This window comes from Apostichopus japonicus, chromosome 9 (assembly GCF_037975245.1).
Source record: "Apostichopus japonicus isolate 1M-3 chromosome 9, ASM3797524v1, whole genome shotgun sequence".
In the NCBI taxonomy this organism is placed as follows: domain Eukaryota; kingdom Metazoa; phylum Echinodermata; class Holothuroidea; order Aspidochirotida; family Stichopodidae; genus Apostichopus; species Apostichopus japonicus.
In genome coordinates, this window is record NC_092569.1 from 25,930,703 (window position 1) to 25,952,743 (window position 22,041).

At 38.5% G+C, this 22,041-nt stretch overlaps 1 protein-coding gene across 3 annotated transcripts in view; it reads right to left on the reverse strand.

The window, feature by feature from the left end:
* Positions 1-22,041, reverse strand: part of LOC139973207 (multifunctional protein CAD-like) — a 54,118-nt gene that overhangs the window by 13,291 nt on the left and 18,786 nt on the right. For 2 of the 3 annotated variants that reach the window (XM_071979723.1, XM_071979724.1), the window contains exons 20-35: positions 21,720-21,902; positions 20,708-20,926; positions 20,048-20,215; positions 19,000-19,182; positions 16,910-17,014; positions 15,441-15,683; positions 14,776-15,024; positions 13,517-13,681; positions 12,577-12,708; positions 11,576-11,777; positions 10,967-11,082; positions 10,350-10,565; positions 9,133-9,358; positions 8,315-8,335; positions 980-1,164; positions 86-163 (exon numbers count right to left, since the gene is read on the reverse strand). In XM_071979723.1, coding sequence (XP_071835824.1) covers positions 86-163; positions 980-1,164; positions 8,315-8,335; positions 9,133-9,358; positions 10,350-10,565; positions 10,967-11,082; positions 11,576-11,777; positions 12,577-12,708; positions 13,517-13,681; positions 14,776-15,024; positions 15,441-15,683; positions 16,910-17,014; positions 19,000-19,182; positions 20,048-20,215; positions 20,708-20,926; positions 21,720-21,902 — 2,691 coding nt within the window. The remainder of the gene's footprint in view (positions 1-85; positions 164-979; positions 1,165-8,314; positions 8,336-9,132; positions 9,359-10,349; positions 10,566-10,966; positions 11,083-11,575; positions 11,778-12,576; positions 12,709-13,516; positions 13,682-14,775; positions 15,025-15,440; positions 15,684-16,909; positions 17,015-18,999; positions 19,183-20,047; positions 20,216-20,707; positions 20,927-21,719; positions 21,903-22,041) is intronic. The other variant, XM_071979725.1, reaches the window with a different exon arrangement.

The following is a 22,041-nucleotide window of genomic DNA, read 5'->3' on the forward strand; positions in this document are numbered from 1 at the left end:
TTTACTTTCACTGAGTTGAAAACAAGGATATTCAAAGATGTTTTGAAGAACGATTTGGAAAGGGAAAAAGAAAGAAGGACTTTACCTTGAGAACCTGTTCTGGTACCTTCTCCTTCTGCCCCAGCATTCTGAAGTCGTGGGCGACATTAAACAGTCGATGAAGCTGGTGACAAATCAATCAATTTACGGATCGATGCGATCAATAAAATCTGAAGGCCGGACGGCAATGGGTCTGACCGACAGACAGACTCAAGGTCGTACAGCGAATCAATTAATAAATATCAAGTGACGCATCACAATATGCTATGTAAAATGATCCAAGATCTGTTGTCATAAAGGTTCAAAGATTATTATTATTATTATTTAGGTTTACAGTCTTGTTCAGGGCCAATGCCCTCTCACACGACTTTACAACTTAACCCTGGTCATTGGTAACTTGTCACACCTACACACCAAAGTGTGCACAATTCAATCAACCTCTCATGGGGCACCACAGTGCACCACAACCACGTGCCACCCGGGAGACTTCCCATAGGGTGCAGCCACAAATCGGCGCACGCAACTATATTTACAAGTTACCTCGCAAGTCCCCATTTATACACCTGGGTGAAGAGAGGCAATGGAGATAGAGCGCCTTGCCCAAGGACACAACGCAATGATCTGGCCAGGGCTCGAACCTGTAATCATTAGATCACAAGTCCACTGCCCTTAACCACAACGCCCTCACGATACATGTGTAGCATGTATATCAAAAGGTATGTTTGCTTTCTTTTACTCTGAAACAATAGTATTCTATAAAGAGACAAATTTCGGAGCTCGAAAGAGATACTTTGAACAGACTTTATCATAATGAAATGGAGGTAAACGACAAAAGGCAAATGAATATATATATAATTGAAATCGTAATATATGCCAAATATTCACTTTTACTACCACATGTGGTATTTACACTACATTCCATTAAGTAGTAGTATCATACCTGATCCCTGCTCATGGCTGATGCAGAGAGGATGTGTTTATTGGTGAGACTATCAACCCCCAGTAGGGGGTTCATAGGGGGTGTGGTGTCTCCGTAGGGACCCACTTGCACCGTAGGATGAGAGGGTGAGCTGTACTGTAGTGCTCTAGGTTGGAGGCTTACTGGAGGGGACATCAAGTTAGTATCTGTAACGTAAGACAAAAGAAAGTACAAATTAGGAGTACAGTAGTAGACAATTCAAGACTATTTTGTTGGACAACACCCGTGGATGTTACCTTGAAATTTAGTTGGGGGGAGGGGGGGAACAAGTATCAGTCTCAGACAACAACAACAACTGGTTCTAAACAGGATTGTTTTGGGAAGGCGTGAGTTTCTAAGGGGTAGTCAACATGCAACTTTGAGATGGTATAACCAAAAACATATTTCTAAGATGTCCCCCTCTCCCCCACCAAGAAAAACATGTTTTCCGATTACTTTTTAATTAAAATGGGAGGCGGTTATGTAAACCTCTTGAGATTTCACTTGCACACCTCCCAAGATTTCTTTCACCTTTAACGGCAACACGCTCAATCCCTGGGCATGTGCCTTTGCAAGTTCCGACTACAGGATTCTATATAATGTCATGATGGATAAGATTGAATTTCCAGCCACTGAATTCAAACTTTCTGAACGGGCCTTTTAACAGAGTAATTATTTGTTTTGCTTTGGATGCTTACCTCTGTTAAGCAACTTTTTGTATTGTTACTCTAGTAAACAAACTTGTCAAAATTAAACTGTTAAAAAAAATTAAGGAATGACTTTAGGAGTGCAGAACAATAATTGTGATGCTTTAGATATTAATATGAAACACTGTTTCATATATTTTTATGTATTTTTATACCACTTTTAATTTTTGAGAAAGTGACTAGTATAACACAGAGCAGCCCATCGGGTCAGTTCCTCAGGTACATCCCAAAACTCGATGGGAACTCGTTATGAATGTACTTCATGTTTTCAAATGTCATGTTTAGGATACATGACCAAAGGACGTTGGTTGTCATCCAAAGTTGTTCTGTTGTACATATGAAGTAATTAAATTAGAAATCAATTTTGTTTCGGTTGTTAAAATTGATAACGAACAATGGATTAACATCAACATTTAGGCAATGTCATCAATAATTTAGCCATGTATACATGTATTTTAGATCCTCCTGCAAGCAGAAACTCGCAAAGAAGCGCACTGACTTATCAAAGCGGCAGGCTGACAGAAGTCAGTCTCTTAGATTCATATTTAACGTCCATGATTATGAATTGTCAACAACTCTGTAACTGGACGGCATACATTAATCTTGGAGTGACTCAAACTTATGATTGGAAGGCACCGGCGTTAACCACTGAGCTACTGTAACACTGCTAAGAGGAACCTTAAAGGAGCAACCTTAAAGGAGCATTCCACAAATTTAGTGTATTTCCTGAAAATGGTAATAGCACTCAAAATGTGACTATTCTTGTACTATGACCTATCAAGACTAAGATTGTGTCCAAAGTCATCTTTGAAAACATAATCAAGACTCTTTTGGTTTGGACTTAGAAATAAAATACAGGACACAAACTCGGACATCGATGCCAAGGACTACAGACTTGGACGTGCTGGGATCGACTACAATAACTGACATCAATCACAGGTTTAAAAAGACCAAAAAGACAAGACACATAGCATGCTACATGCTGCATAGTGCTAATAACATGCATTGCTATAAAGTGTTCCTTGCATCTGTATATAAATATATACATACATACATATATATATATACATACGTACATCATAGACAAACACAGAGAAATAAGATATGACTCCTTATTGACTAATAAGGAGTACTGTTTTAGAAAAAATATATATTGGGATTTTTTAATCCCCCTGTAACCTTCGTCAGCAAAACTTGGCAGTGGAAAATTAAAAGTACAAAAAGTAATTCCAATAGATATTTACATTTGCTGAAAACAGTACTCCTTATTTTGTCAATAATGACCGAACAAAGGGAATACTGGTTTATCATTGCCAAATGAGTTTTTACAACAAGATCAACAGACAGTTTATACACAAGTTTCAGGAACACAGATGCATACAAATAATAAATCTAGCAGGACTTGTCCTAAGGACTCACTCTTGTAATTATATTATGTATTTAGCATAATGCCAAAATACAAATAATACTATGAGAGTTTTTTTAACCCAGATTAAACCATAAAAAGCAGATTCTATCTGCATTTGTCTTACTTTTCCACATATAACATTGTCTGCTGCTGTAATATCCCTAATATTAATAATCTGTACTTTTTTGAAAGGTGATAAATAAATGAGAGGTGGGTGCTGACGACATCGAAGTATAGACCTCATTTCGAAACAGATTTAATTTGTAATTTTCGGAGACAAAAATTTCTCAAACTTACAAAACTGTTGATTTCAGAGACAGAAATTTCTCAAATTTATATAATGGTTGATTTATATTAATTAACTAGTTTTTCCTTTTTTTTTTTTTTTTTTTTTTTTTTCCGAAGAGAAATTATCTGGATTTTCAGTTTCTGTCAGTCCATGAAGGTGTTATTGTGCATTACGATATTAACACTCATAACAGCCAAGCACAAAACAGCTAAATATAAGACTTCCTGGCCGTTATTTGGTTATGAAATTCTCAGAGACCACTGTTTTCTGTCAGTGGACTGGGATGTTCTTTTTGTGGATTACGATATCAACACTCTTAACAGCCATGCACAAAAATAAGTTGAAATAGTAGACATCTTGTCCAACATTACTTTTGTAGAAAAGAACATTTTAGAACGGCGATCTAGTGGCATATATAGAAACAGCTGGCACGTCTCAGAGATGTGTACTCTTATCATTTCCTTTCTGTCAGAACATCCAGTGATGCAAAAACCACAAATGAAACTATTTAAGGAAAAAAGAGTGTTGCAAACAGTCAGCATACACGAAACAACCCATGACGAGGATGGACAACGAGTAAGTCTTTCTCACCGCAGACTTCGAGAGGTTTACTAGACCTCTCTGACATTTTGTGTGGCAAACTCTCAGGCAGAGAATAACTGCTAGAGAGAGCACTCTCTGAAGCATGACCAAAGTTGATAGGAGGGAGAGAAAAAATAAAAAAAGTTAAAGAGAAAGGTGACATGTTGTTTCTGGTCATGGGGACGGAGGGGGGAGGGAAGGGGGGAGTTAAAATGGGGGTTTGGGCGAAATTTACAGGCATTGAGGTAAACTGGGGAAAAATTTGATCTGAGATTTTTTTGGGGAGGGGATGGTTTAATAAAATTCATGATCAACCCATCCTCACTCATGTTCGCAAAAATCCAAGGTCAGGTTCAATGATGTCGTATTTAATCTTTGATAATACACCGCTTAAATGTCCCGCCAACTAAATCACTGCTGGTTACTAGTTCGCAGTTTGTTAACTAGATACATGCTGGTTACCTGTAGAATAAGAAACACATCGGATTGTCAAGACTCTTGTCGGGCAGCATAGCAACCGTACGTTTGCAAATGTACAAGTGAAAACAGAAACTAGCAAAAATTTTGGGAGGAGAGCTGTTGATTAGTGTTTCACTTGGGAGCTTAACCACTTGACAAATTCTACTATGTCGATAGGGCAATATTAATTGAATATGCAGACCCAAACAGTACACCAATCACATCAAGACTGTACGGCTGGCAATCTGTTCTGCTCCGAATAAGTGTTGTTGGGAGACTAGATAGTTAGCGAGAGATAAGATGGTACAACTCTTTGTTAGCAACGTCATTCGCCAAACCAATATGGTGGTATTTCAGCCGACAACCAATGACAAAAAGGATACACGGGTTATCTGTCCTACAGATTGAATTTAACTTAGTGATAAATAACTACTGTATCTCTTTGCTGAGAGTTGTGGCTAAACAGAGGAATAACCCTTCGGGGATACAGGTTATCTGTCCTACAGATTGAATTTAACTTAGTGATAAATAACTACTGTATCTCTTTGCTGAGAGTTGTGGCTAAACAGAGGAATAAACCTTAGGGGAAACAGGTTATCTGTCCTACAGACTGAATTTAACTTAAGAGTTAAATAACTACTGTATCTCTTTGCTGAGAGTTGTGGCTAAACAGAGGAATAAACCTTAGAGGAAACAGGTTATCTGTCCTACAGACTGAATTTAACTTAGAGTTAAATAACTACTGTTTGTCTTTGCTGAGAGTTGTGGCTAAACAGAGAAATAAACCTTCAGGGATACAGGTTATCTGTCCTACAGACTGAATTTAACTCAGAGATAAATAACTACTGTATCTCTTTGCTGAGAGTTGTGGCTAAACAGAGGAATAACCCTTCAGGGATACAGGTTATCTGTCCTACAGACTGAATTTAACTTAGAGATAAATAACTACTGTATCTCTTTGCTGAGAGTTGTGGCTAAACAGAGGAATAAACCTTCAGGGATACAGGTTATCTGTCCTACAGACTGAATTTAACTTAGAGATAAATAACTACTGTATGTCTTTGCTGAGAGTTGTGGCTAAACAGAGGAATAACCCTTCAGGGATACAGGTTATCTGTCCTACAGGCTGAATTTAACTTATGAGATAAATAACTACTGTATGTCTTTGCTGAGAGTTGTGGCTAAACAGAGGAATAACCCTTCAGGGATACAGGTTATCTGTCCTACAGATTGAATTTAACTTAGAGATAAATAACTACTGTATCTCTTTGCTGAGAGTTGTGGCTAAACAGAGGAATAACCCTTCAGGGATACAGGTTATCTGTCCTACAGACTGAATTTAACTTATGAGATAAATAACTACTGTATGTCTTTGCTGAGAGTTGTGGCTAAACAGAGGAATAACCCTTCGGGGATACAGGTTATCTGTCCTACAGACTGAATTTAACTTAGAGATAAATAACTACTGTACTGTCTTTGCTGAGAGTTGTGGCTAACCATTTACATATCTCTGTCCTTCCAGTTACTTGCAGTTTTCAAGTTGCCATTTCAAGGATAAGGATAATATATGCAGCTGATATCCTGTGCCCTAATGACACTTTTATGAAATTGTTGTTTTGATCTTTGTGAGGAAGACACAACTACAAATCTGTTGCATGGAATATGAGATCATGTAAAAAACTATCAAAAGCAATCTGTAAAAAAGCATTAGCTTTTAAAAGAGATCCCATTGTTCAAGAAGCAGAGATTTGTACCGCTACCGAAGATGGCTTCAAGAAGATAGAATTTGCTACCAAAGCTATGCGTGGAAGCTGACAGTTAGACTGCTTGTAGAATACTTTGCACAAGAAAATATGAAATGGAAAAAGAAGAAGGAAGGAGAGGGCGCTGTTATATTGGTCCTATCTAGTTCTGTAAAAACTTGACAAGCTGCAATCTTTGAAATCACTGAGAAATTCCTTTGAGGAATCTCTCATGGACATATCTTGCCAAACTACCTGCACATTCCCTAATTCACAGATAGTGTAACATATTTGAGCTAGCAATATGGTTCTTACCAGTAATAACTAGTACATTTCAGAGACGACATTTTGCCTACTGTCTGTTTGCCAACTTTACACACATCTGATCGTCAACCAATCATAAAGAATCTTTGACGTATTCTCAATGTTGTCCGCTTAACTGAGCCTATGTTTTAAAGTCTCTGAAATATACTGGAGTTATTTAACTGCGATTTATAGTTCATCACTAGTGGTAAGTGCAATTTTTCGTTTGTGATTATTGAAGACGAGATCTTTCTAGCACATAGATTGAGATATGTTACATCGCTGTACATAACCTTTAGAGAGCTGTAAACAGTACGGATCAAGCACAATTGGACCAATATAACAGCGCCATCGGTAGAAACGTCGAAGATACACGTTACTGCTGCTGCTGATGATGACCCATGAATGAATGAATCTCTATGTCAGACATCTAAACTACAAACTTGTAATTTGAATGTTGTATTGTAGGGTTGTCTAGGTTACTATCTGTATCTATAACTATGTATTGTTTATCTAAGTAGACGCACTATACTTAATCTATATTATGCACACTGCACCTTACACATGCCTGTGTATTGTATATCCTGCTGTATATATATCTTATGCATGCCATTACATTGTGTAGCCTAGCTATTATAAATGACATTACATTGTGTAGCCTAACTATAATGCATGCCATTACATTGCGTAGCCTAGTTATTATGCTTGACATTACACGTGTAGCCTAGCTATTATGCATGACATTACATTGTGTAGCCTAGACATTATGCATGACAGTACATTATGTAGCCTAGCTATTATACATGACATTGTATTATGTAGCCCTTCCAGGTGCAGCAATGCATGGTGTAGTCTGGACTGAGGAGTACGAGCTTATACAGTCAGTAGTGCACAGACCTCCCTGTTGTTGATACCAACCGATCTACTCTTCTGAGATTCATCTTAAACCAAACAGTATCACAGAGAGTAAACTTTATGCATATTTGGCTTGCAATGGAAACAAAATCACTACCTGGACTGGACAATGAGTGCTGTTATCATTCCTACACTAGTCCAGTTTTTATTGTAGCCCAAATCTTATTGCTAGTTTGATATTTATTACTAGTCCAGCTTTAACTACTAGCCTAGCTTTTATTACTATTCCCACTTTTAGTACTAGCCTAGCTTTTATAACTACCACTGCTTTTTTACTAGTCTAGCAATTTATTACTAATCCAGGTTTTACTACTTGCCTAACTTTTGTTACTACTCCACCTTTTATAACTTTAAGGCAGCATGTACGATAATACAGATCAATAATCTCAACCTTGCGGACATAAACCCCTTAGGAATCCTTTCTCAGGGTTGGGGATGGAAAGCGTTCCGGGGGGGGGGGGGAAGCTAACCAATTGAGGTGTTAAAGCTAAACTGATTCATAAAAATGTTAGTGAATTATTTATACTGCCAACTCCCTCAGGCATATTTGGAGAAAAAAACTTTCCTGACCTCAGCCCTAGTTCTCCTATGATTGAGGAGCTCAGGTCACTGGTGATACTCCTTTTTTGTTTTGGGGTCCTTTTTAACAATACTTCCTTGTCCCTGGGGTTTCGAGGATGGGAAGAGGTTGAGAAACCTGGGAAAATTACTGTAACTGCAAACTCATGATGGACACAGCTTGTCACAAGATGAGAGCTGACCTGTTGCTATGGAAATATCTTATTCTTTTCTTTTTATTATTTATCAATTTGATATATTGTCATGAAGAGGCAGCATGTAAAGATTATACTTCAACTGCAAACTTTTGCATGAGAACAGCATGTTGAAATGAGAGGCAAAGAAAGGTCTTACCACGATATGTTCTCACACTGACTGTAATTCAAACCAAAAAATGCAAAAACAAAAATTGTGATAAAATTAGCCTTGGATAACTTTTTATGCAAATTAACATTTAACTGTAGTATTAATAAGAGATAGCTGGCTGATGAATTCGAGTGGTCTAATAATGTGTTTCATCTGGCAAATTACTCACAACACACTATTGGATGACAGGTATAAACAACAACAACAACCTGCTTGCAATTTGTTCTTCAGAATTATTTCAAACTTCTGTAAATCAAACCTCTAGTTCAGAAAGGTAACTCCATTGAGGTCATCAAACCTGTCGCTAAAAGGTTTGAAATCACAAATTCAGGATTAAATGTATTAAGCATCACATTTTTTGTTTTCTTTATTTTTGGTCCATAGGTGTTAACTGCAGCTTGTGCAATATTTCTAGAGTATCTTACGAAGACATCCCTCTCTGAAGGACATTTCCAACAGTCTGATGATGGTTCAATTTGATTTGACACACTTTTCATGCACTGATAAAACCAAACAGCTTGACTGGGACATCTGAGACATCATTTACAGATGAAAGAAAAATGGGAGGTACCTCTGTTTCGCTATCATTATCCACAGAGATATAAAGGAAAACTTCCCAGGCTTGCCATAACTAAAGCTTTGAAAATAAACTTTCCATTGTACTACAGTGACATCAAAGTGTATAATCTCTTAAGATAATCTGCAGTGTGTGAAATTTCTTGAAGCTTTGAGTTCATCAATACATAGCAAAGATTGATTGCAGGACGAAAAAAAAATGTTTTCAGTAAAGGGAGCACAACTCATACCTTGTCCTTCGGAAATACGTCGGACCTTTGGCGGGTACGAGAACTTATCTACCACGCCGACTTTGTGGGGTGAGGCTGGAGCAGACGGTGGAGCAGAGGTTGGCGCTGATGATGGGTACAATGTGGACTGCTGAGGGACCTGCACAGACAGAGGAGCTGGCACCGGGAACGGTACTCCGTCTGGTTTAGTGCGGACATCCTGACCAAACCCAGCAGGCACCAGGACCTACGCAAACAGAAAAAAGGGGACCATAGTAAGACATTTCAAAATTAGAACAGAACAGGGGCTGCAGCATCCTGTAGACAATATGCAGGGATGTGCCCAGGATTTCATGAGTGCCGGGTATACTGATCGCCGTCCTGGGGGAGGGGTTTTAGGGGAGGGGTTTTTTCGATTTTTGAAGGTGCTCAAATGCCCAATACTGGCACTTGTGTAGCTTTTCAAGCACATACACAAGTACTAGTTTTGCTAACAATTTACATTTTTAAAATTTTTCTTTAGTGAAATATATTATGTACCTGGTTTATTATACTACTGGGATATATTATTATTATTAGTATTACATTACTGGGATTAATCTCTATTGTTTGATATGGGTTCAGTCTAGCTGTTGGCGATTCTGCAGCTGCTGCAAGCTTTCTTTTTAACACAGTGCCTTTTAACGCAAGGACGGCTAGAGGTAAGCCAAAAGACACACAACGGTGTACTTGTCAGTGGGGAAAACTATATGGACTTGATTTGTACCATACTTAGTGCATGAGTTCACAGGTCTAAACCACGGCACAGCAATTATTTACCTCCATAATGTGAATAAATGCCTGACAAACCACCAATGATCAAAAATTCTGTGCCGATGAAAGGACGACGATCGAGTTTTCCAATTCACATATTTCAGTCTCCACTTAAACATTTGAAATTCTGAAAGATGCTACCATAAAGTGGAATTAACAGTTTGAATTCCACATTAGCAGTCACATGGCATATGTTCTTGGACTTATTGAATAAGATGCGGGGGGGGGGGATCTTTCATCTTCATGGAAGGGATGCTTTAATTTTACCTACGTTTTTCACAAAACTGGGGAGGGAGGGCAGGCCACATTCCTTTCAGATGGCTTCATCCTGCACTGTAACCATGGCGATACCCTTCCCTATCGCTACTGGTTTGACTGAACGGAGGTGACAGTTTATCAGATCTGTAGGGAGCACTGTACTTTACCTGACCGTCTATGTAAGCAACCTCTCCTCGCAGAACCACTCTCTTCACCGCACCTTTGACCTTTCGACCCGCAAAGGGTGTCCATTTACTCTTGGTGTGAGTCATAGCTTGTGGTATGACCCAGGTCTGGTCCATATCCACCTCAATGTAGGTGTTAGGCTGCTCGGGTAAGCTGAAGATGTGTCGAGGGTTGGTATACAGCCGCGCCACTATATCCTATGGTGGAAGATATGTAAGGTATCGTCAGGTTTAAGCCTTGAGATGGCTCATAGATACCATTTAACCTGTCAATCATATCACTAAGATTTTTAACCTGAACAGGAACAGACTGGAACTTACTACAATATTGATGGAGCAATAATACCGCAGAAAATACAGTCATTGAGAAAGTTTCCGTCCGATTGGTGGTGAGAGTGATGTGCATTGATGTAAATCCATTTTGCATCATCACCACTGACCAACAGAGATGTCATAGAGCTTAAAGCTTAAGAGTTGTTTCCCTTCTAGGAGATGTCACTATATTCAATATTACAATATATGCAAAAATGAAAGCAAAACTCATTACACTGTATATTTCCCTCAAAAGCAATCTCTTATTCAACGCAGTATTTTCTCACCTCTATGGTCAATTTCCCGTCGTTCACCGCCGTGAGAAGTAGTGGCAGCATCGTCTCCAGGCCGGGGAAACCAGGCGGAGGTTTGCTACTGTTCTTCTCTTGAACCGAATGAGGAGCTATTCATGGGGAAACAAGCGTTTTCAAAACTACATGTAAATATTCCCAACTTCCATTTTAGGTGATAAAATATGACGCTGTAAACGATTCCACACCACTGACACTTCCTAAGCCTCCAAGTAGGCCTGTGCATTCGTCACAAGTGAAAATAATTCTTGGTTTTTATTTTTGTTCCTTTTGTTTTCTTATGTGTTTTTCTTATTTCATAGATAATCAATCTTGTGGGGGGGGCTTCATCTTGATTGATTGATTGGTCAATTGATTGGTCGATTGATTGTTCGATTGATCGATTGAATGATTGATTAAAATATTATGAGAGTCTACTTGCACAAGCTCTGTTTTCTTAGACATCCTCTGCTTTATGTTCCGAAACTTAAGCTACTTGGACGTCAATTTCTTGGTGATTTCTTCAAAACAATTAAATCTGTAATCTTTTTTTGAACAAGTGGATACAGGCCTATCATAAAGATGATTGGTTGACAGCCGCCTTACCATGATCGGTCGCAAAACAGTCAATGATATCCATGTTATCCCACAGAGCCTTCTGGTCATCCTCGGTACAGAGTGGTGGTTTGACCTGACCTCTACCTTGACCTATGACCTCAAGGTCCTTGGCAGTCAGGAAGAGGTGGTGAGGAGCCACCTCACAGGTGACCTGCATACCAGACTCCTTGGCCATTCTGATGACTTCAATCTGTTGGTTGAGAAACCAAACAACCATCAATGGAAGATAATCCATAATCAACAGACTAAATAAAGAACAGACTTCAAGTGTGATATGTTCGACAGCAGAACAATTGCCATTCACATTGAACAATCATTCCGTAGTGACCATCAAAGCATTTTCCATCACAGACATAGGTAACTGTCTAATACTCACTCTCCCTTGCTTGCAAATGTTAAATAGGAGGCAATGATGATGACATTTGAGTGGATGGGAGGGTAAGGTGGTGGGGGTTGGGTGGGTGGTGGTGGGGGGGTCACTGCCTTTAGCAACAGCAATGAGATTTGAGAAGGATACACCTCAACCCCTTATGACACATCCTGACAGTAAGTGTACTAATGGAAAGTGGAGAGTGCATGGGGATGAGTATGATAGCATCTCATACTAATGCTGCTACTACTACTACTACTGTGTGCAAGAATTGGTTCATTGCCGGTACAATAATTCTACACTTCATGTCATCTATGTTAATTTAGAGGCTGCTATGGACAAGCTCCATTACAACTATGAAATGAACAGTTAAACATGGACAAGTGGACTGACCACACACAGTATGACAAAACTGTGTGTCTGATAGTAAGGATGAGAGTAAGAGGGGTTGGGAGGGGGGGGGGGAGAATATCATTTCAAACATTAAACAACTATTACAGGTGACAAGAGGTGAGAAAAAAACTATTTCACTTTAAGCAAAGAAAATGTATAAAGCCTCTTCCAAATGATTTAACATCAAAGTTCTTCTTTGCTCTAAGATAATGAAACATTTACTAACTTCCTCTCGCCGAGCCACATGGCAGATGTGGATTGGTCTGTTGATGATCCTGGCAAGGAAGAGCACCGCAGCTGTGGTCCTGCCCTCTGCATGGGCCACCAGGGGTAGATGACGGGGCCAATGCTCAAAGTGCTGTAACAGGAGCATCATAGAATGGTGGTTTAATTGAACGAACATGTCGAGATGGAAATGAGTCAGGAAACAGCCAACAGACATTCTACAGGAATGTTATACGAGTATGATACATAGGTAACAAGAAATAAACAAGACTACTACACAACAATACTATATTACACTAATATAAAAAGTACTGTACAAACACAAACACTCTACAAATACAAGTACTACATAATACTACAAAACAAATACTATGCTATACATATACAATACTGTACTGTACTATACACAAATACTATGCAATACAAATACAACACTGTACTGTACTGTTCTATACAATACAAATACTACACAATACAAAAACTATACAATAAAAATATGAAACAAATACTATACAATACAAATACTATGTAATACAAATACAACACTGTACTGTACTAAAGTATACTATACTATGCAAATACTACACAATAAAAATACGATACAAATACTATTCAAAACAAATACTATACAATACAAATGCTATGCTATGCTATACTTTACACATACTATACTATACAAATACCACACAATACAAATACTACACAATACAAATACCACACTACACAATACAAATGTTAGGTTACTTAAACACAAATGAAACAAGTCATTAATATACAACATAACTACACAACAATACTATATTACACAAATCACAAAGAGGAAAAAACAAAGCAAGTACTATTCAGATACGTTTATATATAAACTATTCCGATATCCAAACAAATCATCTAACTTATTCAGATACGGTCATCAGAACCACACTGCAGAGTAGCACACTTGCCTTCTTCCAGAGAGTAACATCATCCATCCTCAATGTAGTGAATGTATCATTCAGGTACATCTTCAGTCCCATCGCCTGGGAACCAATCTCCGCCAGCTTCTCAGCGTTATCTGGTCCAGCTCCAAGGTAGAGGGCGTAGTCACATCTCGCCCCGAGCCTCGCGAGCTGGTGACGGAACAAACGTGAAACATATTTTGCATTTTTCAGCCGACAACGAATGTATGAGAAGCTTTTTCAGTTGGATGGTATGGTACTGTTAGTTTTTACAATGGTGTTAGTGACAACATTCAGCACAAAACTGCCTTTTTGTGTTACAAAATTGCTGTAATCTAATGATGTGCCAAGGTACATGACTAAATTAAGGAAAGACCAGCTTCCTGCAAACTTATTCTATTTACGTCTACCAAAGTCGCATGGGGTTGGGCATAGGTTTTTTCAAACGAAAATATATACAAACACATTGCATTTTGGAACAATCAAATTTTTGTTAGTAGATTAACAGGTTAGCAATATAATTAAGAGCAACTAAATGGTTTAAAAGATATAAATCTCTCTGTTTCATGAAGTGCAATCCAATCATGTCAGAATATTACATGGCTCAGTCAGAATAGCACAAAAACCCAGCGCACAAAGTACAGCAATTTTAAAGTTTGCAACACCCACGATAGTTCCTAAGCTGACCTGGGGTATGTCTGTCCTTCAACTATGTTGATAACCAAATACAGGCTTACTAAATTAAATAATAAATGTGGTCGGACTTCTCTGACTTCACTCAAACGTGTTAGCATCATAAACTTCCCTTCAAGAAAAATTGAATTAACTGGCAAGGTGGATGCATATCTTGTTTAATAACTTGCAGTGACGGTTGGTCAAATATTTAGATGTATAAAAATTTAAAACTGATGTCACCACTATCAGTGCTACAGAAGTGTCTCTCAATTTACTTTCTGCAAGGGCTAGAGAGTATCATTGCTTTGAGCAAAAGGGCCCACAGGAAACCAAATTCTAAATTTACCTAGGTTTCCTGGTATGACTGCCAGTTAGGCCGGTAGGCTGCTTAAATCTAAGGACATATGGGTATCTGTAAACCTGATAATTGCAAGATTAAGAGTTCATTTATTTCTTCCAAACAGGCAGTTAAGTGTCTTACGGAACAGATCTGACCCACTGACTGCGGTTCCAATGCTGAACTATATCGCAGCACGAAACAATTAGTACAACCGACAGGTGGAGTCCAAAGGAGTCCAAAGTCATTTTACCTTTCTGCCCAAGAGGAATGTCTCTTGATCGATGAATGCGGGATGGGTGTTTGGCATGACGCCAACCATGGTCACACCTCCGGCGAGTGCAGCGGCAGTTCCCGAGGCAAAGTCTTCCTTGTGGGTCGCGCCCGGCTCACGCAAATGGACGTGGACGTCTATCAGACCCGGGAGGCGGAGCATTCGACTGTCCGTGAGACAGTCAATGTTGGTCTTCAGATTCGGCTCCCCTCCGACTCTACGAATGGCCTTTAGGGAGGGAAGGTCAAACATTTGGTCTGGGCTTATATTTGGGAATGAAAATATCTTCTAAATTTGGGCTATCAGACATTTTCAAACAGCAAAATCCTGTGAATTCGGTCAACCCATGACGGTGACAAACCAGTCGTAAGACACGGTAAGAAATGTGAAAGCTGTATCCGAGCTTATTTAGCCACGAGAACAGAATAAAAAGCTTCCTATTTTAGTTAATTCTTGGGACAATATTCTTGTGATAGACCTAAAGACAAAATGCCCATCAACTACACAATGTTACAGGGGCTTGGTTTCATTATTTGACTAAATTAGGAAAAATTGAGACAAAAATTTCATAATTCAGTGACTAGATGCATGTGATAAGTTTGATGGGATCAAAGTGCACCAAACACGAGAATGATAAGTCCTACCTCCACAAAGAGCTTTGCTTTCTTGACGTCGGTGATCAGCGGAATCTCTTTGTCGATTGCCATTCTTCTGGTCCTGTAACCACGGGTAACGAAAGACGAGGCTCTGCGAGTGCCCCCGTTTCTGGTGGGGAGGTTGATCACCAGGTCAAAGTGACCGTCGGTCAGGTAGTCTGCTATGTTCTGGGGTTCCCCGTTCATGCTGCCTTGGGCGCCATCACCGTACGGCCAGTCGACAGCCTGGATCTGATGCAGATGGGATAAAGTCATCAAAACAATACCCGTTCTGGATGAAACAGTACGTTGCCTCTCCGAGGATTACAAAAACTTGAACGCAAAGTATCAATGTTAATTCCTATTTGTGTCTGCAAAATCCTTTTTTTAACATAATTTCTGTTTTGATACAGAGGTACAACTTGTCTTTTTTCCTTCTCCAATCCATACTGTTGCAAAGGAATTCAAATCTTATTGTTGTTGTTCAAATATTGATGAGGTATTAAAACTTATTTTACATGTACATGCACTGTTGCCATGGAGATAACAATTTTCTATTTAAAAAATTAACTTTGTTTTGTCCACAAATAACTCCTTTTGTCCAAACACCCTTGACAAGTGAAGAATATTGCCTTCTTTTGTTCTCTACCGTCAATATGAAGTTGCATTCTTAATATTTGACTATCTGTTCTATTGATATGAAATGCAATTCTTATGTTGCTGTTCAACAGTGATATGGAATTGAACATTTATGTTACTTGTACACTGTTCCCATGGAGATTTCATCTGTCTAGCTTAAATAGATATTGGCCTGGCAGGCAGTCAATGACAATAAAGCAGCCACGTTTATACCTGGCAGAAGCCGAAAGGATTGTAACTTATAACACTTCACATTGGCATCCAATTAACAGCTTTTATATCATTTTGAAATTGTGTTATTTGGAAGACCATTTCAGATGGGAAAACACCATGGATTTTTGTGTTCTCCTGGATGAAAAGCACATCTTACATTGTCTGGCCAGGAATCAAACCCACAATCTTCCAGATGCTAGGTTTTGTTGCTTCTAATGCCAACGCCTTTATTAACTCTCTCATAGCAACCATTGCTATAGTTACAAACATGTTTTACTGAGTCGCATTGTGACAGACACAAACCTTTCATAGTATGGATGTTTGATGTCTTCAGTGGTAAAATGTATGCTATATTATGTCATCTGGGACCAGATTGTCCCCTTGAGCCAATGTCTGAACACAAGCACTGTTTCAAGAATGTTACGGTCCTTGAAAAGCACTTTTTCAATCATTTGAAACAAAAAGTTTACTCAATCATTCAAACGAATATTAATTTGACTTTATGAATATGCATTGCATATAATCTTGGAAGAGACACACCCAATAGCCATCTTTTTAGCTCAATATATGATAAGAAATCTTTGTGATGAAGGAACAGATATATCTCACAAATGTTAATAAATTACCTTGATTCCATTTTCTGAGTAGAAGTCAGCCGTTCCAATGCTGGCATAGAGGTTGTAGTTTAGGTTTTGCAAGGTTCGAACGGAAGGCAATAGTTCTGTCTTACTCTGGTGGCCAAATGGAGAAACAACAACTTATAATAACTAGCTTATAAATGTAAATCAAGTTTGTTGATTTACACATTTCCATAGATTGTGTTGCAAATTATCAAGAAATTCAGAGTTGAAGGCCTTTAGAATCAAGGTACATTTGGAAAGAAGGAAGAACATGTTTGCCAACTTGTGTAAGCTCAGTAGATTTGAGTGCATATATGTTGAATGGAGACAGGTAAGAGAGGAGTGAAGTTAATTCATAAATTGTAGGCTTTAATCACTCCACAATTGTTGCTTCCCAATCAATTTCGTTGAGATGTAATTCACCCTCCCCCTCTCCTCTACTCTCCTCTGCATACCTACCCCTTCCCACAGTAGCCTATGACAGATCCCAAGCCTAACATACTGCAGGTAACCAGGGAATATTGAATCCATGAACATATTCCCCAGGTACACTTCTTAGACACAAAATCACAGCAAAGATGGGAGTAGCTGCTAAATGCTGCTGGGCTAGGATGAAGCATCATCAAATGTTCCAGATTACATCTGCAGACCTGCAGGGCATTGCCAAAGACTGTGGAACACAAATGTCCCACACAGCCGGACTTCAAGATTTTGCAGCCCCCTCAGCGTCCCTTTTTCAAAATGGTGTTGTAATTTAGTTTCTTTACATATTACTTACATAATTCTACGTTGCTTACCTACTGTGTTACTTACTTCAACATATACTTAATGTTCCTCTACCTTAGTCTTGGATGTTATTTAATACCTCCACACATTCTGTCTCATTACAATATTAATCAATAATCAATCAAAAGTAATCAACACTCAATCAGTCAGTCATATATTTAGGTTCCTCTACCTTAGTCCTGTATGTTATCTAATACCGCCAACATTGTGTCTTGTTCCGATATTAATCAATAATCAATTATCAATTAAAAGCAATCAGCTCTCAATCAATGCATCATACACTCAGGTTCCTCTATCATAATCTAGGATGTTACCTAATACCTCCAATATTTCGTCTCATTCTGATATTAATCAATAATCAATTAAAAGTAATCAACACTCAATCAATCCATCAAACACTAAGGTTACTCTATCATAATCTAGGATGTTACCTAATACATCCAATATTTCATCTCATTACGATATTAATCAATAATCAATCAAAAGTAATCAACAATCAATCACATACTTAGGTTCCTCTACCATAGTCCTGGATGTTATCTAATACCGCCAATATTTCGTCTTATTCCAATATCAATCAGTATACAACACCTAATTATATTCCGGCCATTTGATTGGTCAATTGCTCGTCGATTGCATGCAAAATACGCTCTATTGCACTCTATGAAATAGAACCATGCGTTATACTTTTTTGATAGCACTTTTTTTCAATGGTAAGAGAGCAGAGAAACCTGTCTGTTCAAAACAATCTGTTGCATGAGTGCATTTTACATCCAATTATATCCAAATTTGAAGGTGTTGTATAAAACAAATAATGGTTTCCATTCGTGCAATAGTGCAAATATTTCATTCGTTGAAAGATGTAATTTGTTCCATTCAACTCGGCTGCGCCTCGTTGAATGGAACATTCCATCTTTCAACTCATGAAATATTTGCACTATTGCACTCATAACCATTCATTATTTGTATAATAATCAATCAAACGTAATCAACAATTAATCAGTCAATCACATACTTAGGTTCCTCTACCAGAGTCCTGGATGTTATTTAATACCTCCGCACATTCCGACTCGTTCCGATATTAATCAATAATCAATCAAAAGTAATCAACAATCAATCAGTCAATCATATACTTAGGTTCCTCTGTTATAGTCCTGATGTTTCCTAATACCTCCGCACATTTTGTCTCATTCCGATTAATAATCAATAATCAATCAAGATTAGTCAAACGACCGATCAATCAATATATATGGCAATCAGTATTAATCAATAGCTTAACTAATTATATTCCAACGGCAGTCACTATTTACCTTGTAGCTTCCTATCGACAGGAAGATATTCTTGTTTGGTATTTTGATCCCAGTGCTGATCATTGCCTTTAAGTAGGCCTCGTATCTGTCCTCACCAAAGCAGGCCACCTCTCCAGTGCTGGCCATCTCTACGCCCAGTAACATATCCGCCCCAGCCAGACGGGAGAATGAAAACTGGGGGACCTGGTCCACGAAACAGAGATAAACTTGATTGAACACTTATCAAGGGTGAAAGGGCTTTGAAATGAAGATCTTTGGTGCAAAAATCTGCAAGATTTACTCTAGTTTAGAAACCTAAAAACTCCCATGTGAAGTGATCTCAGTGTACACTTGTTTGGGATATCCATTAAAGGTGATTGAAAATAGATATTTAAAGACAAAGTTACTACAGGAAATAATGTTATAAAATAGTTGTCCAATTCTGATCGGTTTGATTCTTTGACGGTCTATAACAGGAATTTTGTTAACCTGTTTTCAAAATGGTTTACCGAACCTTAGTAAATACACACTACTTCAGCAGGCACGGCGAAGCATGTTGTTCAAAGCTCACCATATCTGATGACATCACTTCATAGGAATTACAGAACTTATCAACAACCGATAAACAGCCACAAATGCATTTTGATAGGACGAAAAAATATGTAATCAAGCACCTTCATATATCACATTCACAGCTTGGTTTTCAATTTTACTTTTTCACATATATACTTTATACTAAGAAATAATAATCTTTTAACTTTGACAATGGTAAGTTATCGAGTCATAGAAATTGGAGTACCCACCCTGACAACAAATTAATTCCTCTCACAGGTTAACATCTTGGTTTACATTTATTATGTTTATTTTGAGTCCTGTAAAGCTAATATTTCAAACCACATCATAGAAATGACGCACCATTATTGGTAAGCAAATTAACTACTTTCCTTACAATTAGCCTGTTATATCTAACATAATCTTCCAACTTTCAAAATGATTTCACATTTAAGTAAAGAAAACAGAAAACAATTCTACGGATCACCTGACACCCCTCATGCAATACCACTCTTACCTTTACACCGACTTTGCTGTTTTCCGTCAATGGCCCGATGGTTTCAACGTCTTCCCCTAGAATGATGTGGGTTGCTATAGCAACAAAGTCATGTCCCAGTGTCTTTGACACGAACGGAAACGACCGGGATACCCTCAGATTGCATTCGATGACTTTCAGTTGGTTGTCCTGGTTACAGAAAATGTACACATTGTCTCAGATACAAATAAAAGCTTAAATTCCTATCAAAGTAACAGCCAACGATACACATGCAATCTTCACAAAGCTCCTGCAAGTTTTGAAGAGAACTGAAGAGTTTCACCATATATTTATCTGTCTATATAAGACTCATGAAACAACTGAAAATCAATAAAAATCAGATTTTCTCTTTCTCAACTTCTCTTTATGATCCATAAATGAATACTGACAAAACTACTACAACATAAACTTATGGTTAAAGTCAGAAGACGCTACTTAAACTCAAGAAATTTACTGAACGATTCACTGCCTTAATTCTTCTGATACCATTTTGGATTCAGCCCTTATTAGAATGTTGTCTGCTGAGTTCCCTTCCCCTTCACTTCCCTTCACTCCCCTCACCTCTCTTCTCCCTCCCCTCCCCTCCCTTCCCCCATCACCATCTTTTTTACCTCTTATACATTCGGATCTGTTGTATCTTACCTTAGCGATAAGTTGCATGTTGAAAGGTCCATTGACATGAAGAGAATGTCCGATAGCTTGGGTGATTTGTAGGATCTTGTCTATGGTCTCCTGATTGAGATCCTGGGGAGGAGTCACCAAGGTCGCATCACCAGAATGTACTCCAGCGTTCTCCACGTGTTCAGAGATTGCCACGACAATCAGCTCTCCATCCTTAGCAACAGCATCAACGTCAATTTCCTGTAAGCGACAAGAGGAACGTGTTCATTAGACTTCTTCACTGAATTGTGAATTTCCATTGTGTGAGGAGGGAGGTGAAGAAGTGGTTTGGGGGGGAGGGGGTGACAAAAAGGTGACATGCAATGGAAAGTATAAGGCAATTACCAGTAAAAAGCAGCAAATGCAAGGTTTAAAAAGAACAAAACAACAATCAGATCAAAAACATTATGTTAAAAAATTAGTTAGTTTTACAAGATTGTCCAAGACTTTAACTTTCAGCTTTTCCAATGAGTTGGTTGTGGAGAAATGGAAAGACTTGTGAAAGTCAGTTGTCCATTCCAAAGTGAATGATGTTATAAGATTGTGTTAGACAGTTATTTAAGAATTGCAATAGGATGTGGGGTTTCTATGTTCAGATTTTCTGTTTAGATAGGGACATGGACTGGAACTTCACGTCCCTCCTGATCAATTTTTGGCACTAAACCAATCCAGTCCAAACAAAACCAATCCAATGCAATACAATCCAATCCAATTCAAACCAAACCTATCCAATCCTAAGCAAGCCAATCCAATCCACACCAATCCAATCCAAACCAACCAATCCAATCCAATCCAATCCAATCCAATCCAATCCTAACCAAACCAAACCAAACCAAACCAATCCACACCAAACCAAACCAAACCAATCCAATCCAATCCAATCCAATCCAAACCAATCCAATCCAAACCAATCCAATCAACACCAAACCAATCAAATCCAATGTAAACCAAACTATAAAATGATCTCTCCACTTAGCACTTCACAGGCACTCACCTTAGCCTCTAAGATGAACTTTGAGATGACCACTGGGTGTTCCTTGCTGACGGCCGCAGCTGAGGTCAAGAAGGTCTCCAGGTCGTGGTCTGTGTGTGCGACGTTCATAGCTGCCCCACTTAAGACATAGGATGGACGAACCAAACATGGAAACCCAACACGAGCACAGAACTCCTTTGCGCCCTGAAAACAGAAAAGTCACAAATATATCAAATGTACAAAAGATTGCAACGAGTCATCTCAAAGAATTGGTATACTAGCGATGAATGGCGACTTCACTCCTAATGTGACCAGCAAAGAAAAAGCAGTTTAAAGGAACACC